Genomic DNA, 21123 nt, shown 5'->3' with positions numbered 1-21123 from the left:
ATGTGCGGATGCCCCGCCTCCGTAGCCTTCGCTCCAATGCCAAGATAAGTTGTCGCCGAGTATAAGTGTGTGCAGCGCAAAGAAACGAAGACAAAGGGAAGACACACAAGCATGTACCAACTAGCCCACCAGTAGATTCTTCTAATATAAAAAATTTGGCCAATCGCTTCGATGTAAAAGTTCTTTTCTCGGCTCCAATTAAACTGAAGAATGTATTCTAGAAGTACACGTTGCTGGGCTAGTCGGTTCATTAACCCCTGGACCCCTTCCCTCGTTATTTCCTTGCGCAAAAACAGCCATACTTTTGTGGCTTGTACTTGCAGAACATATGTTGCAAAATAGGCAGAAAGATAGCAGCCAACCCAAAGTGTCTAGGAAAAAATTCCACCATCTCCCGCTAAAAGGGACCATGAGGCGATGCGAAGCCGGAACACTTGCACGATCGCGTTCCGTTGGCGTTCGTTGGGCATGCTACCGACCTCGCGTCGTGGAACGCGAAGAGGAACGCTACGCGCGTCTTCCCAAGCATCGCTTAGTGGCGCTGCTGCTCTTGACAGGCAGCGCCATTTCTGGCAGAAAAATAGAAACTGGGAGCATGCAACGCGCGTTCTCCGTTCTCGACGCCGCGCCGCCGTTCGCTTCCGCGCACGAGCAGAGCTCTCGCGGTACATTCGCGTCGCCTCACACTCTACCGCCTGCAGCGCGGCTTCAAAAAGATCTCAGAGCTGGACAGGCACTTCCGAAAAGCGAACTTGATAAAAGGATAAAGTCTCGTCAATCACGTTTAAAGTGAAGAGCAGACGATCGACGACAACGACGCCCGACTCAACGCGAAATGCATTTTCAGAGTCGCGATAACACCCTGTAGGACGTATACCTCGATGTACGACTCATTCTGTCATGTTGAAGATATGTAATGGTCCATATGAACTGCGAAGTGAAGCCGTGCACGCTATCAATAATGTCCGTTGTGGAGTATGAAGCATATGATTATTGTTTTGATATGGCATGCTTGCAGCAGCAGCCGTGTACTTTCGTGAACAAGCGTTTGCGGCGTGCGAAAAGAAGAAATTATACAGCCATGGTTCTAGAAAAGCCTGAGAAGGTTAGAGTCAAGTCCTCCGTACCGCTGGAGCATCACCCACCGATTTAGACGCGAGGGAGCTAGCTGAGCTTTAACCACTGCGAGGAAAGTTGAACTGCTCGCCTCATTTTTTCGGCTCTCGCGTAATGCTTGCACTCTCTTTTTATGCGGATATCGACTTTACCGGCGTATAAAACCTGCTGCACGAACACGTCCGTTCCGACGTGATAAAGCAGCCTACCCGAAGCGTAAAGTGCAGGCGCCGAACTTCTGACAATGTGCTGAGTTCAGTTAAATTCAACCAACCGCGCAACGCTAACCGCGGTATAACGCTAGTGTGAACGTTCGACAACGACGGGTAGGTCTCACGAACACGGGGAATCAAAACACAGAGTGTTTTCAGCTACAACCGTAACTGGACTTTCACATTGCGAGAAGACAGCGAGTAATCATTACTGTAGTCGTTGCGTGCATGCGCCGCGTTACGTAATGATACAGGTAGTCGAAACGAACGAAAGCGGTGAACTGAGACAGCCAAAACAGAAGGCGAGACAGTGCTATCAACAAGGACATACTTGATTCTCCTTACTGCGGTGATCCACGGTTGTCGCCTTTATTTCTCGTGCGACATGCCCGGGAACCGATACCGTTTCACACGTGAATCGCGTGTCTTGGTGTTGTCTGCACTGTTGTGGCAGCCCACGACCCAGCAATACTTCGGACGTCGCTTCCGCGAGTTCGCTTCTGCCAACGCGGAAATGCAGCTTTGCACAGCAAGCCTCTCGGTTCAGCGGACCAAGCTGCCGACACGGCGCCCCAGTTCCCCGCACCGACTGAGGAACGCGCGGACGCGAGCGCGTTCCCGCTGCCGACAAACAGGCTGAGTCGGCCGCGCATGCCCCCAGTTTCACCAGAGCTTCTCTCCAGAGCCGCAGCGCGGCACTGTCGTCGCGCCGCATCCCTATTGGCCTCGAGAAGTTACGGAGTCGCCCTCTATCGGACGCGCCTCGATTGCGTGCTAGGCAGGATACCGCCGGCGCGCTCCCCATAGGTTTTGCTGTCGGCGCTCTGCAAAAACACCTCGCGGAAGCCCTCCAGGTCATTTCTGTAAGCACTTTCGAAATGAACTGTGTTCTTTAATGTCAAGATAATCATATTCGACGAACTGAAAGCACAAGATAGTCTACAGTCGCTGTCTCTTTGCAGAAAACCGAGCACCCGCTTCATGTGCACGCTGTCACCGCGTTGGAGACCCCTGAACCGACTTCTTGCGTGAAAGGTAGTCACTCGCTGAGTGCAAACTATGTGAAATATCTCGTTAGAGTAGACTGCCTGTATAACCAAACGGAGCATAACAGAAAGAAGCCTCAAGCCAGCGAATCGCACGGGTTCGCGACGACTGACGGTGCCTCTGCATGTATGAGCGTCTTCATGTATGTTCGTACTGATGGTTTCGCTTTTGCTACGAGCGCGTTTTGGCACCGCGCTGTGAACTTTAGGCCGCAAAATATGAGAATTTGTGAGTAAACAAACTACTGTTGCGCGGACGCTATCAGAGCAGTTCAAAAAAAATCACAGCATATCCACGGAGTGAATGATGATGAGTGGGCGAAGCTGCGGAGGTTCATCGGTAAACCGTGAATCTTCCGTGAATTCTGCCCAGTACATCATCACCGACGTGAGATCGGGCGTGTTTATACTAAAGGTTCGATGAGTTATGACGACTTGCAGCTCACTTTAATTTTGTATGTACGCTGTGAATTTTCATTGTTTAGAAAACCGTTGCTTTAGAAAACATCTGGCGTCTTTCGTTAACCGGCTGGCGTCTTTTCGTTTTGCTTTAGAAACATCTGGCGTTCTTTCGTTTTGCTTTTACAAAACATCTGGCGTCTTTCGTTGGTTTATTTTATCAATCAACGGCGTTTTGAACAAAATTTTTATTGTTTAATCACGCACAGGAGAAATCTCACCAGGCACTACCTTGGAGGTAAAGAATGGCTGCTAATGGGAATGAGAGACAGAAGAAGTCGGCTTTTAGCTAACGCTGCGAATTTTTTATTGTTCAACAAAGCACAGGAAAAATCTCCCACCGGCACCACCTTGGAGGTCAAAGCGTAAGACTGGTTACGCACTACGACTACGACTACGAGGGACGAACGGGTGCCGCCTTAAGGAGCTTCGCCCCTAAAACAATTTCCTTACAACTGCGGCTTCGGTGCGCATGGCAACTTTGTGATCTGCCGTCCCGAAGATTCAGTGTTTTTTATTTTTTTTTCGGTCTAAATTCGGGTACGTTTCAATGTCATTTGACAAGCTGTCTCGCACTGCATATTGATCGGTCTTCTCAGCGCGCAAATGCCTCTGCTTCTGTTTCTTTATTCAGCGCATTTGTTTCGTTTGGTGCTCACACAAAACGTAAGCAAATGCGACGCCTTTTTTTAATGCTCCTTAATTATCGTTCCGTTTGCATTCCAGTGAACTTGCCGCTCCCTGTCATCAACAAATTCATAGACCAAAGCTTCACCACTTCGAGATTGCTGGTGGAAGAAGAATCAGTCTACGAGACCGAGCATGTAGTAGCATGCGACGCCTAGGAAAAGAAAGAAAATACAGTAACGTTTGACGGACTTGTTCTGCAAGCGTCGGCTGTGAACTAGGACCCACGTGAACTTGAAATAGCAGTGAATAAAATAGAAGTTATTGCAGCAACCAGCAGCCGCAAAACAGGATAGTAATTATTTGGCAAGTACCCCAGCAATTTTGGCAGCAGTGTCGTGTCTAATGCGAACAGGGTGCCATCTTTCCCACGTAAATAAATAAGGCTCCAAGAAAATACATGGGGTTGGCCGGTGGGCCGATCACGGAGGCAATGCAAAATTTATGTAGCTTATGAAGCAATGCATGCCTCATCAAATGGGAAGGTTGCCCGTCGGCGTCCCGCGTCGGCGGCGTCAGATGCAAAAAATAATCGTCACGTGATGGTGTCACCATATGACGTCATCATGATGTCACAGATCGCCAAAATATCTAGCGTCATTATGACGTCATATAATGTGACGTCAAATGATGACGTATTCACACGTCATGGTCGCTTTGCATTGCCTCCGTGATTGGTGGAGGCCGTGCAAAACCGCGTTAGGCGCAGAACGCTTTTGGAGGGGGGCGCGGGAGAATCAGTATATCGACTGACAAGAAGAAGATGGCTTTCGCCTTCTAGTCATCTTTAACGAATGCATAAGGGACCCTGTGCGTTTTTTTAATTTAACGTATCTAAACAATGACTTGCGCATCTGCAGCCGATTTTACGCTGAGCACGGGGCTGACGATCAAGAGGTCGCATTGGAGGGTTCTGAGATGGCATCGCACGTGGTAAAAGGTAGCGCTTTTACCATCCTGTGGCAGATAAGCATCATTTGCCGGCGGGAAGCGCGCGCGAGCCATCGTCTCAGTGCGCGCTGTCTGCTACTCACCGAACATCGCAGGCCCGACGCAGTAACAAGTCTTCGTCGCGGAAGTGCTTGTTGCACACACGACTCGTAGCGGATGGCTACTTGCCGGTTCTTAGCTTTACAACCCATGCTTCACGCTGTTTCTTGTCCCGCGCGGTTACCAGTGCAGGCTGACACTGGGCTCCTTTGCGTAAGCGCGGCATTGCGGCACCGAGCGGTAGAGCCCCATATTCGTCGCCTTCGGAGGCAGCCACTCTATTACAATGGTTTCAATTGAGTAGAAAATGAGAAAACTTCCGAATTCGAACAGACCGCAGCGCATGTGGGACTTTAAGCTCGTTTTCAAAGCACGCGGCAGTGCGCCACAAGCAGGCGACGCGGCCGCTGAGACCACGTGATCCTGCCAAGCACGTCACGCCGACGGTGGCGCCGGCGTTTCCATTGGTGGGCCTCGAGGCCAATAGCCTGGCCGTTAATTCTCACAGGGCGAGCGGGGAACGCGGTCGACAGCGCGCGAGAGGGGGGGAGCGTAGGAGAGGAGAGAGAGAGGGAGGGGACGCGCATGAGCTGGCGCTTATCGCAGCGTTGCGCTGGAGAGAATGAGGCGCGCGAGATGGGGTGTGGGAGGGGAGAGGGGGAGAGTGAGAGGGGTAGTGGAGAGGTGGAGTGGAGAAGAGGTGTGTGGAGAGGGAATGCGCATGCGCAGTAGAGATGGTCACGCCGCACACTACCACCACCGGATTGAACTCTGCCATAAGATGGCATCTAAAAAGGGGTGTCATGTTAAACACAGCTCGCCTTTGCTTCATTGTGCAACCTGCGTCGTGTAGCACATGTTACCGCTGTCATGAGCCCGTGTATACGTGAGCCAAACTGGCCGATGCATGAACGTTGGTTTGCGGGAGCACAAAAGAGCGGTAGCGTCAAAGGAAGATGCACGCTTGGCGCAGCATTGCACCACGCGCGGCAACTCACCATTTTTTGTTCATGCGACCATCTAGACATCGAGACAAAACCGCTCGTGAATTAATCGAAGCTTTTCCTATCAGGAGATATAAGGATGGTTGTGTCAGCCATAACAGAGAAGGAGTACTCCTATTTCCGCAACACTCTGCGCTAACACTTTTGGTCCTCTCCCCCCACCTTTTTTAGATGTGAAGCATCTTATGGCGGAGTTCAATCCAGTGGTGGTGGTGGTGGTGTGCGGCGTGACCACCCTTACTGCGCATGCGCAAACCCTCTCCACTTCCCCTCTCCCCTTCTCCTCTCCCCCGTCCCTCTCTCCTTCTCCTCTCCCCTCCCCTCTCCACATCACATCTCCCCTTCCCTTTCCCCATTCCCTTTCCCCTCCTCCACTCCTTTCCCCTCTCCACTTCTCTTCTCCCCTTTCCCCCTCACCACTCCACCTTTAGAACGCGGGCTCTACATGCCGAAACACTGCTTCGCATCGCCTCATGGTCCCCTTTAGCGGGAGATGGTGTGATTTTTTTCCTTACGTTTTGACGCATGTGCCTTCACAAGAATTTGTCTGGTGTGGAAAGCTATTGTTTCTTAGGCGAGCGAAACGTTACCACGTGCTTAATGTGTACATGATATGTGTGTTGCTTCTTCAATGAACTTCCCGTTTCTAGGGTGCGCTTGTGTCGTCGCTTTAACGAGATAGCGTTGAAGAGCTCGTTTCGCAGAAATTCCGGTGTCGGTGTCAGGGACGGCGGCGACGTCTTTGGTTGTGAGCGAAAAATCAGCGCTCTCCGTGAGCGAAAATTCGAGTTAGATGCAAATAAAGAAACAATAAAGAAAACTTCGGTTCGAGTGAGACCGGGGATTCGAACCTGCGACTACTTGCTCCGTGGCGCGATGCGTTTAGCTGCTCAGCCACCACGCTAACGACGAACTATTTATAAATAGCATTTAGCGTTGGTGGTACGCACATCTCAGACGTTTTTCAGCGGCTTGACTATCCCCCGCTAGATGGCGCAAAGGGCCCACGGCAGGCACGTAGGCAAGGGGGGGCCCGGGGGGCCCGGGCCCCCCCCGAAATTCGTCCAACCTTCCATATTTCCGGGCAACTTTTTCTTCTTTTTGCCATGGAAAGACTTTCTTTCGAACGATTAGGCCTCGGGCCCCCCCCCCCCCCCCCGAAAAAAATTTCTGGCTACGTGCCTGGCCCACGGGGCGCGCTTTTAAATAGCATCGCCCCGCCTTGTGGCCGTGTTTCGTCGCGCCGCATGCATAGATATTGGAGCCGGAGGGCGACCGCACTTTGACTTTCCTTGCAGCACAGTTTAGGGCTCCACCGAGAAGCGCAGCGAGGCTAGCGATTGGGAAGGCGATACGAACACGGTCCGATTACGTTATCGCGTTCTATTCTTGAAAGCTACGCTCAAACGTCCTCAAAATTTTTTGTTCGCCGATGTCTGTCTGTTAGTGCGCCACACTCTTCGTATTAGGTTGCATAATGTGCACTAGTGCAGGCCCGTAGCCAGGAATTTTTTTTCGGGGGGCCCACATGCTCAAAGCCTTGACTATTTGAGAGAAACACCTATTTTTATTTTTTTTTATTTTTGGTAAAAACACCTACTTCACCAAAATATCGGCGGGGGGGCCGAACCCCCCCCCCCCCCACCCTGGCTACGGGCCTGCACTAGTGACCATGGTGGTAGTGGCTATGATGTTGCAGCAGGCGGGGTTAGCCTGGCCTGCATGGCCGGCAATTGTTCTGCCTGAGCATCTCCTGAATTTTAGGTGTCCGTCACCATGTGTTGGACAGCACATGTCTCGCAGGAAGACCAGCAAAATTCGTTGCATGCTCCTCCTCGTTGCCGCGGATCCTTCAGGAAAAATTATGTCTTCATATGTCCGGTGCCTATGACAACCTTTTTGCAAGGTGCGGACCATCGCTGCTCCTTCCACATCAAACTGCGGGCAATGCCAAATGAACTGTTCAATATGAATATTTTATGTCACCTATGTCACCGCACAAGGCACAAAACGGGGAAGCGTATCGCCCAGTCTTGAATGACCAAACCGGGGTGTATGCGGAGCTGGTTCTTATGCGGTACAACAGCGTCGCTTGTTCACGAGAAAGTCCATGGATTACACATGCTTGGTGTGGAAACTTGTAGATCGCCTTGAAATGAATGCGTATCGCATCTTTGTTGTTCTGGGAAGTCTTAGGAGTTCTTACTTTTGGAACAGATGACCGCGCCTCGCATGCAAGGGTATCAGCCTTTTCATTGCCTTCAATGCCAACACTATAGTGACGAACGCCCATTAGTGCGGTTTATCTTTGGCGAATTGCAAGCCAATGTATTTGCTGAGCTCTTCGCACGAGCAGCTGTAGACTGATAATGATGCCCTATACCGCAGAAGACTGCCGGACTGTGACGTTGTGCGTGTGCTCTCCCTCTCTTTTTTTTACCCTTCCTTCAATCCCCCCCCCATCCCTTTCCTCTGCGCAGGGTAGCATACCGGTTATGCTAAGCTGGTTAACATCCCTGCTTCTCGTCTCTCTTTCTCCGGTTTGCTTCCTTTTGTTCGGGTAACATAACGTTTAAAGGCGAAAGAACAGACAGAGAGCTATATTTCGATACTTTTCGCTGACCTTTATGGTCTTACTTTCCATTTTTTCACAAAGTGAAGATGGAAGTGATTATATATAGCGTGCATTTTGTCATTGCAGGTTCTGTTCTCTGGCGAGGACCTCCAGTCGAACGCCGAGATGAGCAGCCAGGCCAAGATCCGCAGAAAGAAGCAGACGCTCGAGAAGATCAGCATGCCAAACTACAGTCAAAAGTACGCACATATCTGTGGAAGAAAATTTAAATGTTAAATACAAGCTCCCACACCTACTTTAGTTATTCCTAGATGTCCAGTAACATTGATGCGCTTTCGTCTCGGGTAAAATTATAAGCACGCCAGAGGTAAGATGGAAAGAGAATAGAAAGAACGCATCGGATCACTCGACACACAACTTCCCCGCCCAATGTTGGAGCAGTGAGAATGCAAATCACTCGATCAGTATCAACGAAATATATGCTGTGTCGACAAATGGCGACGCTTTCCATATATGTGGAAAAACGTTCGTGAAAGCCGATCTGGCTTTCTTACGCACATCGTGCACGTCAGCGTAACCTTAGAAACTGCGCCTCAGATGGTCAGTTTCACAAAAATGTAATTAGTCAAATTTCGTGTGTGTAAGTGAATGATTCGAGTGCTCTCAAATACACTGTCAAAAATACCGATTGCTTATACGAAGATTATCTCAAATTATTATATAGGACCGAAATTCACAAGCACCTCAAGCACTATACATTTCAGCCAATTCTCAGGCTGGCCATATTAGCGAAAGCGCCCAGCCAATGGCAAAGAGGAGCTCCGAATGAAAGGCATAATGAGTTCCGCGTCACTTTCTAGAAATGCGGATTCAAAACGTATAGTGAACTAGATTTCAGTCGAATGAACAATTTCTGGTACTGTATTTCTAATTATCTATATTGATATTTTTCCATTGGTCGTCAAGCAAGCGTACGTAATACTTTCAACGGCCTTGACACAGGAGCTGCATACATTGCTTTGCATGTTTCGTAATTCCAACCAGAATTCTAACCAGCGTAATGCTAACCAGAGAGAGACGGAGGCGCTGATGAAGTTTCCGCGAGCAACCGACCTCGTTGAATGGTTATGACACTCTCCTATTTTTTTGTCCGCGTGTGTGTGTGTGTGTGTGTGTGTGTGTGTGTGTGTGTGTGTGTGTGTGTGTGTGTGTGTGTGTGTGTGTGTGTGTGTGTGTGTGTGTGTGTGTGTGTGTGTGTGTGTTAACATTACTGCTTCAGCCTCCAAGTAATTGTCGAGTGGCTTCATTAAAATAGCTTATTGCCTCACAAATCGACTGTCGCAAAAATGATTAGAATCCGTCAATTACTAGCGGAGTTACAGCGATTTGTCGCACGCTTCAAGCGCTTTCTCCCTCCTTTCGTACTAGCGAGCGCGCTGAAGGCTACGCAGGGAGTGGGCGCTGCGCCGTGCTCCCGACCGGGCTGCAGAAATTAGGCGCTTTTTCCTCTTCAAACCACTACCACCACCACCACGACAAGGGAGCAAGAAGATGCGTTCCTTCGTCAGCGCGCGTCATGACCTTGAGCACTTTCTTTTCTTTTTTCGAGCGCGCGGCTTACTTTCAGTGCGATCGCGAGCGCGCGAGCGGACACGTGGGGGCATCTAGCGGCGGCCATGGTATGCAGCTCACGATGCTCAATTCAGCCAGTGGCCATGGATTTTGGGTTTATGGCGCGGTCATTTGGGTTTATGGCATCATTTGTCGAAAGAAGAGGGAACGATTTCTAGCTGACTTTGAGAATTAATCGCAAATTCTAGGCCGCGTGCTGCGCTATGATGTTGGTTCGCGTGTTCTCATGAGCCTCGACTGCCTATCGGCAGCGTTTTCTGACCATGCTAAAAAAAGTGTTGCAGGGACCCTTTAACCTTCACTTCTATCGTGATTCCACGTAAGACGAGCCGCACATGCTCTTCATATTAGCTTCTTCAATTCGACACGGCGCTTTTGTAAATGCCACTGTTGTGCCCTCGACAAAGCACCGTTCATACCGTCGATTGTGTCGATGACACTCACGCGTATCTTATGCAACGCAGGGACCCGAAGACCTTCCGCACCAGCATGCACATGGAAGTGGTCGAAGACAATGAAGAGGGTGAGCGAACATATTTCTCTTTTTTCTTTTATTTTACTTCTGGCAGCTTGGTTACTTGGTTACCAATGCATTATTTTCAAAATGATGTTTACATTGCATTCTCACTTTTTTTTGCCTTAAGCGACGATCCTTCGCGTATCCTGCATGCTGTGTTTGCACCATTTTCGGAGGAGTACTCTATATTATCACCATCATCGGCGTCGCTATATAAACTTCGTAGAGTATAACGAGGTGTTTTCTTTTTTTACGAGCTGAGACCTATATAAAAATTGGACCAATATAAGTCATAGTGACGATGTTCCTCGCACTCGAGTTTCCTGATTCACAGCCTCACAATGTAGAGTAACTTGAGAAATTTTTTGCGTAATTAGAGAAGTTTCTGTGGACCATGGTACAGCTGGTAAACAGGGCTAGGCTATGCGCTAAAGCTCACGGCTACCTTGACTGAGGCAGCCCTCAGGGCGTAAACAGCCTGGTCAAGGAAATAAAGTTCAATTCTCTCTCTCTCTTCTTTAAAGGACCCCTGACACCAAAATTGAAACCTCGAGATCTTTGTGTTGTTTGACTTTCCTGTATACGGGGGCACATCTGACCGATTATTAGTGACGAACGTTGCCTTTAAGATATCTTAATTTGGTTTTAAAGTAAGCGTGAGTGCTCACTTGAGTTGGCTGCACCTTGCGACATCCTGGTATGACGTAGATAGAGGCCCCGTGTGACGTTCCAAGTGTAAAGCAAGTATTGTGGACGTCACAGAAGGTTTGCGGGGCGCACGTGCACAATACGACGACTGGCACCCGGCGAGGCCTATTGTTCCGCACCCCTCTGGCTCTGTTGTCGGGCTGCTCTCGAGGTAGTTTTCGTGAGGGGACACGCGCTTAAAGGGGTATTCAGACGGGGGAGGAATGCTCGGGGGAGACGGGGGGATTGCGTATCACGTGACCGCGACGTCAAGGATTAGCGAGTTGGCGTGACCCCCCCGCGCCTCCTCGGAGGAGACGGGGACGTTTTCCCCGAAAGGACAAACGATCCCCCTGCGGTGGGGGATGTGGCGGAATTTCGGGCTCTTGTTTGGCCACATTGTTGCACTTGCTCCTGCAGAGAGCGGCAGTGGGTGTCCAGTCTACGCTAGAATTAGTTGTACGATACGCTAGAGCATTTACGATTTAATTTAGAGATTACCAGACACAAAGTTGTAACGCGTAGTTGTAACTACGCTAGAATTAGTTGTACGATACGCTAGAGCATTTACGATTTAATTTAGAGATTACCAGACACAAAGCTACAAATTACAGCCAAAAAGTCACCAACAAAAATTTCGCTGTCAGGGGTCCTTTAAAGGGGTACTGACACAAAATTTCGCGGCCGAGATAGGCTGCGAGATCGCTTCCCGTGAACATGCGCATATCATCTGTCGAATTTCTACAGCTAATACAGCTTGGGATGAAATTTATGTTAATTTTGAAGTTCGGGTGCGCGATCCAGCGTTATACGCCGCATCTTGCCACAGTGACATCATTTAAGGCGACCTAAATGTGGCCCCCAACTTCCGAGACGTCACCACTGCGGCCGAGCTCCGAGCTGGCGCAGCTAGTACGATGACGTCATAGCCGCCACTGAGCTTTTGCCGCGCTTGCGCCAGCAGGCTACTATTCGTGAGCCCGTGCCCGTGGCGAACGTGCGGAAAGGGTGGACGCTTCTAGAAAGTCGTTGCTACCAGACCACGATGATAACGACGACGACAACGATCACGGCGCAGCGATGACGGTGGGCGAAAGAGCGCCAGCAGACGATGCAGGTAGCGCGGAAGGGCGTCACAGTTCTGTGTGTCGTTTCACACGCTGGATGGCGTTAGTTGTATCCTGCGGCTAGAGTTACTGTATCTGCTACCTTTACTGTATATGGCTCCTACAGGAGCCATATACAGTTACTGTATATGGCTCCTACAGGAGCCATATACAGTAACTCTATCGGAATCCAGAGCCGTGTATCGAGAGAGTCTGGCAAATGGGCGGGGCAGTGACGTCGCGGCGCGGCGATGACGTCGGCGACGTCATCGTGCCTCCGGCAAACCCTGCTTCGGCGCCGTTCACCATATTTACGCCAACTGCACGATGGCTGCACAGCCTAGCTTATTTACGCGCTGTTCGTGTGTGAACTGTATTGCCGCTAAACAAATTGTGAAGGCGAGATAGTGCAGGCACATTGCAACACAAGTTTAATGCAGACTATGAACAGGATTAGGTGTGCGATAACATCCAAATCACAGAAATAGTGACTTCTGAAGTTGTGTACGCGCATTCCCAGCCTACTACGTTCTACGGAACGCGCGGCGCTTTTTGTGCTGTGAGAGTCTGTTCAGTTTGCATGTACAGCCGCCCATTATTTTAACCTGAACGCGCGAGCGTCGACCGCCGAGTAGATAAGCACTGTGCAACGGAGCGCAGCGGCGAAATGAACGAGAATACGCGCATGCGCGCTATGAGCAGTCCTGGGCAGCTGTCGTCTGATAGGCTTTCCCGGTAACCGGACACCACCCCCGCCTGTTTTGAGCATCGACTCGGCGCGAGCATCGACTCGGCGGTCGATGCTCGTTCGCGTGTTCAGGTTTTAAAAAATGGGCGGCTGTACTTAGGTTTGTACAGCGTGCCTGATATTGCGTAAGAAGTGCACAAACGCACTGCTGACGCCTAACTATATCTAATTTTTGGAGAGGTCATGCCGGACTGTCATCCGGATGCGCCAGCCCCCGCGCATTGATCAACCAGTGACCGCGCTTTTGTTGCCGCTCCGTTCAGTATCGATAAGCCGACATGGAATGTAACAAACATTCCCGCGAAGTATTCAAGGTTGTTGTGTTGAAGAATGGTCGCGTCATCCGTCGACGGAACAGAACGTGGGGGTGACTGCACTGCGTCGGCTTCTGTAGAATAGGTAGCCTCTTCTCTCGTGAAAGAAGAACTCTCGTGAGGTATGCTGGCGGCGAGATTACCAAACACTTTTAAGAAAGAAATGACAATTTGTAAAATCGTCAAGTAGGCTTTTCCACAAGAACCTTTCCATCATATAACTCTTATTCATGGAATGCCTTTCTCGTTTTACGTGCGTTCACCTTTAAAAAGCTACTGCGGGAATGTCCCACCTCACAAAGCTTTGCGGTGTGCAGGGGAGAAGGGGAGAAACGAAAGATAGGAGAGGCAGGGCGAGTATTGAATGAAAAGAATAGTTCATTCTGATAGTCTGTGGTCGAGGTCATCTTTCTGGAAAAAAATATTAAGGCAGCTGCGCACTAGTCGTGCCAAGCATCAAGGAACAGTGCAGCTGAGCCTTCCTTGTTTCTCCAGGTCAAGCACCACGCGAGCAGGCGAAGCACTTGGATAACGCCCTCGGAATCATTTTAGTTTAGGCCGAACTAATATCGGCTTAATTAGATTGGTATCAATTAGGTTTGACTTATTTAGCTTGGTCTTCATTATTCTTGGCTTAGTTCAGACTACATTGGTGTGTGTAATTTAAATTGACTTAATTAGCCTGGGCTTCAGTAGGCTTGGTATAGTTAGATTGGTCTTAGTTAGCTGGACTTTAGACTTGGCTTAGTTATGTCTCAATTAGCTTGACTTAATTAGCATTGATTTAACTTATCATGGATTAATTAATATTGAAAATTGACTTGGCTCAATTAGATTGGTTCTCATTATGATCCGCCTAATTAGGTTTGGCTTGGTCCTAACTTGGTTGGTCCTTATTAGGATGACATAGTCTTTTCCATATTAGCCTTGAATTATTTAGCTAGGCGTAATCAACATGAGGTTAATTATGCTTGGCTTAACTAGCTTGGTTTAATTAGACTTGGCTTAGCTTAAATAAGCTTATCTTGGCATCGCATGGTGCCGTCATAGCTAGGCGCAGTTTCGTGTTATATATATATATATATATATATATATATATATATATATATATATATATATAATATATATATATACAATATTAATGAGAACTAACAGACAATAACGCCAAGGAAACTATAGGGGGTGTTATCTGTAGCATTTAGAATATAAATGTGAAGAAAGTAAAGTGGACGAAAAGATAACTTGCCGCCGGCAGGGACCGAACCTGCGACCTTCGAATAACGCGTCCGATGCTCTACCACTGAGCTACGGCGGCGGTCATCCTTCCGTCCACTTTATGGGGTATATATGTGAATTTAAACCTTGGAGTGTTAGTCAGCGCCAACCGCAGCCATGGCGGCGAGTGTGGAACACTCTTTTTTTCTGCCTTTCTGGCGTCACGTAGCACGTGATCTTTTTACGAGCTGGCAGCTGACCAATAATCCCTCGCATACTACCTGAAGGCATCAAGTCTGCCAGAACGAGACCCTTGCTATGAATGAAGGAAAGAAGATGACTCTTAAGGGCTCGTGTTCCACACTCGCCGCCATGGCTGCGGTTGGCGCTGACTAACACTCCAAGGTTTAAATTCACATATATACCCCATAAAGTGGACGGGAGGATGACCGCCGCCGTAGCTCAGTGGTAGAGCATCGGACGCGTTATTCGAAGGTCGCAGGTTCGGTCCCTGCCGGCGGCAAGTTATCTGTTCGTCCACTTTACTTTCTTCACATTTATATTCTAAATGCTACAGATAACACCCCGTATACTTTCCTTGGCGTTATTGTCTGTTAGTTCTCATTAATATTGTGTCTAACAAAGAAAACGAGCCCTTAAGAGCCATCTTCTTTCCTTTATATATATATATATATATATATATATATATATATATATATATATATATATATATATATATATATATGCAAGCACATGCATGCGTCCGCCTTCGATTACCTTCCATAAATTAGAAATGAAATGCTGACCCCGCGTGGATGCGATGTAGCAGGGAGGCATCTGCCCTGTTTATCTCTTTTGTCACGAATGGCTGTTAAGGTGGCAACAATAACGAATAGAAATGGCCGGGCTTGTTTACGGTTTAAGAAGACGTTGACGGTCTCTAGGAGCCTTCTTCTTTGTTGGCCTAAGGTCCAAGGCATTCCGAGCAAGTCTGTCAGCCACATTGTTACCCGCTATGGAAGCCATATAGTAAGTTCCATGCTGCGCAGTTCTTTAAGAAGATTTAGTGGTATTTGCGTGCAATTCGCAAAAAGTAAAAAATCTAGCTGTGAAAGGTGCAGCGCAGGCGTGCTGTCCTACAGTACCCTATACTTGTTGCACCCTACAAGACTTTAGCTTTTCTGACACCTTGTGGTTAATCAGTACTTATCGCAATGAGTGAATAAAAAAGGCCAAAAAGGTCAAGAGTGCCGTGGCAGGAAAGCGGCATTTCTTTTTCTTTCCTGCAAGGCGTGGCTTTTATATCTTTCTTTCTTTAAACGTTGTCATTGAATATACATACCTCCTGTCACCATTCTTACTTTTATGTGGTTTTCCTTTGAGAAGTCGGTAGAGACTTCATTGATCGCTCGATCACAATATTGCTCCATGATGCAGGTGCGCACGAGACACAGCCGTCAGAGAACGCGAGCACCATCGTGATCCAAACGACCCCCAAGAGCCCCGATGGACCCAGCTCGAGGGGCACGCCCGACCAGCCACACGAACAGCGGGACAAGCCGGCCAAGCCAGGCGGTGAGTCTCGCGTTAATATATAGGCTGCACGCCGGTCAATCGGTGCCGCGCATGCGGGAATCGATGTATGCGATGCTTTCAGAAAGCAACATGTACACAGAACAGCAAGAAATATACTATCTTCCTTTTACCCCTACAAATACAAATAAAAACAGAAAAAACAAAAGACTCAAATGTTACATAAAAATACGCATGTTTTTCACATAACGCAATGCATTTGTACATGAGAAACACATCTTAACATAAAATGTAACAATATTTTACTACATTGCAGCACGTACAATGTGAACTTGCTGTAGAACATATGTTGTCATGTCATATTTTAATAATGGATAAAGAAATGTAAACAATCATAACGGCAAAAGCGAGATGTTTGTAAAAAAAGCTTATTTCTCGTGAGCAACAAAAACGCGCAAGCTAATGAGAATTGCTTAAATGGTATGGCAATAAGCAGCATAACATATGTTTACCATAGTTAGTTCGTGTGCGCGAAAGTTCCCATTCGTCAGAAAGGCGAGTCATGCGTAGCTTTTTATTTTCTTTTAGACAAGAAAGGTTGCGTAAGAAATTATTCTTAGCGACACCAGCATGACAGCGTTTAGATAGCGTCTTTTCATATATTGATGGAAGTGGAACTAAGTTCAATTGAAGAAAGAATGGTTCAGTGTGACTGTTATGTGGCGCGTTCATGATAGCACGAATCGCTTTTTTCTGGATTATGTGAAGATTTTTTTATGTTCGCCAGCGTCGTTGTAGCCCACACTAAGTAGCAATACTTTATATGCGATGCCAATAGGCTGTTATAAATAAGCAGCTTAATATCTTTTGGCAAGTAGTATTCGCATTTATTGAGTATACCGCACACCCGTGAAATTTTACCTGCGATTAGTTCAGTGTGCTTACGTATTCCAGGACATGTGTTCCTCAAACAAAACACGGAGACTCTTTACAGAAAGCACTATTTCAATAGATGAATTTTCATAGTGTAAACCAGTCTTAGCGTCCATCCTGCGATTTTTGGGTCTGAACAAAACAGCCTTTGTTTTAACAACATTTATTTTAAGAGAATTGTCAGCACTCCATGACGATAGTATCGATAATGTGTGATTGGCATCTTTTATTACATCAGCAGCATCGCGTGCGGTGAAAAGTAGCGTAGTGTCGTCTGCGTATGTTATAAATCTTGCGGAGTTATCGATTCTTACTATGTCATTTATATACAGGCAGAACAAAAGGGGTCCCCGAATGCTGCCCTACGGAACACCGACACTTAACGCCTTAAAATCTGAGATGTGATGATTAATGTATACCTGAATGATGTATCCGTGTAGACGCTACACGGATGCATCATTCAAGCTTGTGGGATATCTTGGAGAAACGCCGCAGCACTTGCTGCGGCGTTTCAGTGGTTATTGTGTAACGCTGCTGAGCTCGAGGTCACAGGTTCGATACCGGCAGCGGCGACCACCGTTACTGTGAAGCGGGATACAAAATACACTCGCATGCCGTGCATTGGCTGCGCGTTAAGCAAACCCAGATCGGTCAAAACTCGCGTTGAAGCGAGGCATTACATACACGCTCTGGAAACAAGAGTGAAGTTGTTGAAAAGATGGAGGTTTGAAGCGATGAAAGATCGTTGAACAGGCAACCCGCTAATCGCTATTAAGACGTAATGCGCCTGCGTATAACTCAGGGAGTGGACCCCGTGCCCGATTTATTGTATTAGTAATAGATTGTATGCAGAAAGATTCCATGAGTAGGCGGAATGATAATTTTGATGATCAACAACTCGTCCGAGTCAAAGACCGCCTTGATGCGGAAAGATAACTGGCGTCGCCTACAAAATTCCCTGCCAAGGCTGCCACGCGTGCTATGTAGGCAAGACGGGAAAATTTAAAAGAAGGCTACAGCAGCATCGCAGTGACCTAGCCAAACGACACCCGGTTTCCGACGCCCTTGCAGAGCATCATGAAAAAACGGGACACAGTATTGAGGGTCAATCGACTTTGGTCATCGAAAAAGAGAAAACATTATCATCCCGCCTGCTTCTTGAATAATTCTGCATACAATGCACTACTAATACGGTAACCTCCTTGGGTTATAAGCACGCGCATTACGTCTTTCGACGCATATATAATAAAGACCGCCGTGCATTCGTTCATTGTGGACAAGTCACCCGTATTGGCCACCGAAAAGTCAATTTTGTTGTTTTGTGTTTTTTTAGTTGGCGATTGTACATTTTCTTCGGCCATGTTCTTTCCTCGCCAGACTAGTTTCCGTCAAACCCTAGACTTCGTTTCGTGTAGATGGCGCCGTGTCTACAGTTCAGCTGCTCGTAGACGTAATCGCAATCATAGTCCACGTAATCCCAGCCTCGCTGAGCAGTCGTGAGTCTGCGTACGCTCAGCTCTTTTCCCGTCGACGAGGCGCGACCTTGGATAGACGTCCCGTGGTGGTTGTCACGGAACAAACGGAACCGCACCGCCCCTTGTGCGTCGCTTAACTTTTTTGCTTCTCCGCGGGAAGCAAGCGTGACCGAAACAAAAGGAGTGAGTGGAGTGTCGGTGGCATGGTAAGACGCATGAAATTGTTGTGCATGCGCGAATTCTTGTCAGAGAACTACCGAGTCCTCGACTTGATAAGGGTCCTATAAACTACAGTGTTTGCAAAAGTGTCTTGCTCTATAGGATTGTTCTTTAAAGAACATTTCTGCCAATCGTGATGCTTGGCACATCATTGGTGAAGTTTGCTGGAAAATAGCTACACCTGCGAACAAAAAGCCGTGTTCCACATCAGTTCCTTAAAATTATTCCGGTATGCAAACATGTGGCGAAAACGTAAGTGAGATTATTCCACCGGCTGAAGAGAGAGTGGTGGTGAGTGTACGTAGCTACCTTTTATGCTTGCAAATGTCCTATAACGCGTATGGCGAAAGTATGTATCCGCGAGAGATGAGCGCGCGTGGTCGGCTATGCCTCTTTGCACCGATTCGATTACAAGTGAACGAACTTCTTCGCATACTCTCTTTCCTTTATGCCTGCTATTATGTGTGTGTTTGCATGTTTTAGTGTGCATACATACACACAAACAGGAAATATTCCGACAGAGGTTGGCACCTCCCCCCCCCCCCCCCCCGAACTCCCTCTGTGGGTATGCGCCAATGCCACTGCCATCATATAAGCCAGTGCTTTTCAAATGCCGGTCCGCGGACCCCAGGAGGTCCGCGAAGCTATTTCTAGGGGTCCGCGAAACCAGTGGTAAAAAAACAAAAAAAAAAGTGTTTTCTGAAGGCAAATTATGTCCCGTGACAGCGGACCCTTCTGTTTTTTTTTTATATGCTTCACTGCATAAATTGTTTGCTTTGCGGTGGAGCTGACTTATAATTTTTCTTCATGAGATGGTTGAAAGTTTTTCTTGCAGTTTTGTACGACAAGTGGGTGTATGGAAGCGGGTATTCTGCCACTGAGCCATGATATTGCTTGAAACAGCCTCGAAAAAAAAAACAGTAATGCATGTCTTGTAGTGAGAGGAGCCTCCTTAACGCATGTAATATTGCGTGGCAGAAGCGCAGAATCCCGCCAGGCGTCAAAACATGTGAACTGGGCAGTGGGTGGGTGTCTTAAAGGCCCACCCATTACAAAGCGCTCAGACATATTTCATCATCATCAGCAGCAAAAGCATCGCCAAAGTGAGCAGCTGTGTATAGATTCGCGTGTTGTCTTACGGACGCGTAGTGGGCCCTTCGTTGATTCGCAAAAGGAATAATTATATGGCGTGGTGGGCACCGCGCAACTGTACTTGCAGTAGGCATTCTAGGATAGTTTGAAACGGCCAATGTTACACGAACAGTCGTTCGTTTCCTTGCGGCACAGTTGAGGCATGCGCCGAGAACCGAAGTGAGGCTAGCAGTTGAGAAGGCGATGCGCACGGCCGAGGCCCGATTACGCTATCGCGTTGTACTCTTGGAGGCGAAGCTCAAGCGTCCTTCAACTTTTTCATTCATATTGCGACACGCTTTTTTGGTGTGCTCGCATATGCATGGAGATGGAAAAGAAGTAAAACTACTTCCATCACCACTGGAAGAAAAGTTGCTATATCACTTCAAGTATATTGCCCGCGCTCAGCATTCTTTCATTCCCACATAAGGCAAGTTTTTTTTTTCTAACAGGGCAAAGTCCACTTTAAGAAGAATCAAGAAAAAGCTAATTATTGCCTACATACGGTAATGTTCCAGCCAGCTCCAGAAATTTTTTGTCAGTGTGTTCATCTTATCAATGCATTCCAAACCTGCATTGTAGTTGAAGCGTATGTAAGGAACTAAAATTCAGGAGTAAGCGTTGGATTTGGCAATCACAGATATATGTAAGTAGTTGACTCCTTCTGATTCGAGCATTTCTTCCTCTCTTGGCTACTGCAGAAGAGTCTAAATGACAGCGCATGAAACATTTCCCAAGTATTTGCGACAACGTTAACCACATAAATGTTCATTCCTCACTGCCGTCAATGTATAGGGAGTGAAAGGTTGCCGATAGTCTTTAATGTCGCCAATAGTCCAGCTCAGAAGATAGGGTTTTCTGGAGATATTCGTCGCTTGAAAGGGTCCGCCGTACAAATCATTAAAATGAAAGCGCCACGCTGCCCTTTCCGACGCGCTTTTTTTTTAGCTCGCTGATATTCTATGTTGATTTTTCAATCACAAGAACACACTGTAGACTTTTATTGCGACAGCAATTATATGGACACTCATGGCGGGTTTTGGCGTCGGCGCCGCCGTGGCGTTCCATATACATATAGGTATGTATATATATATATATATATATATATATATATATATATATATATATATATATATATATATATATATATATATATATATATATATAACCCACAAAAAATAGTCCGCAAGGTAATTCTTCGGAAGCGCGAGACTAGGGATTCGAACCTGCGACCTCTCGCTACGCAGCGCGAAGCGTTGAGCGATTTAGCCACGAAGATGTATCCTTCAGCATTCTAACGGCCACCTGTTTATATACAACATTGCCGCTGGTGGTACGCGGATCTCCGAGGTGATTCAGCGTGGCAGAGTCCTGATCCCTATCATCCACGAGATGGCGCCAAAGGGTTAAAGGCGTCGCGCCTCTCATCTTTCGCCGGAGTTTGGCTTCGCGTCTCCGCGGTCCTGTACTTTGACTTACAGGGCGTGGTCGCCCGTGCTCGCGCGCTTATCTCTTGCAGGGGGT

General features: G+C 47.7%; 1 protein-coding gene across 2 annotated transcripts in view; it reads left to right on the top strand.

Annotated features, from left to right (window-relative positions):
• The window catches only part of LOC119392405 (sorbin and SH3 domain-containing protein 2-like), a 231434-nt gene that overhangs the window by 8520 nt on the left and 201791 nt on the right, over positions 1-21123 (top strand). For both annotated transcript variants that reach the window (XM_049414573.1, XM_049414575.1), the window contains exons 2-4: positions 8216-8328; positions 10186-10244; positions 15746-15883. In XM_049414573.1, the coding sequence (XP_049270530.1) occupies positions 8216-8328; positions 10186-10244; positions 15746-15883 (310 nt within the window). The remainder of the gene's footprint in view (positions 1-8215; positions 8329-10185; positions 10245-15745; positions 15884-21123) is intronic.

Source organism: Rhipicephalus sanguineus, chromosome 1 (assembly GCF_013339695.2).
Source record: "Rhipicephalus sanguineus isolate Rsan-2018 chromosome 1, BIME_Rsan_1.4, whole genome shotgun sequence".
Classification (NCBI taxonomy): Eukaryota; Metazoa; Arthropoda; class Arachnida; order Ixodida; family Ixodidae; genus Rhipicephalus; species Rhipicephalus sanguineus.
This window is presented reverse-complemented; position numbering and strand designations above follow the sequence as displayed.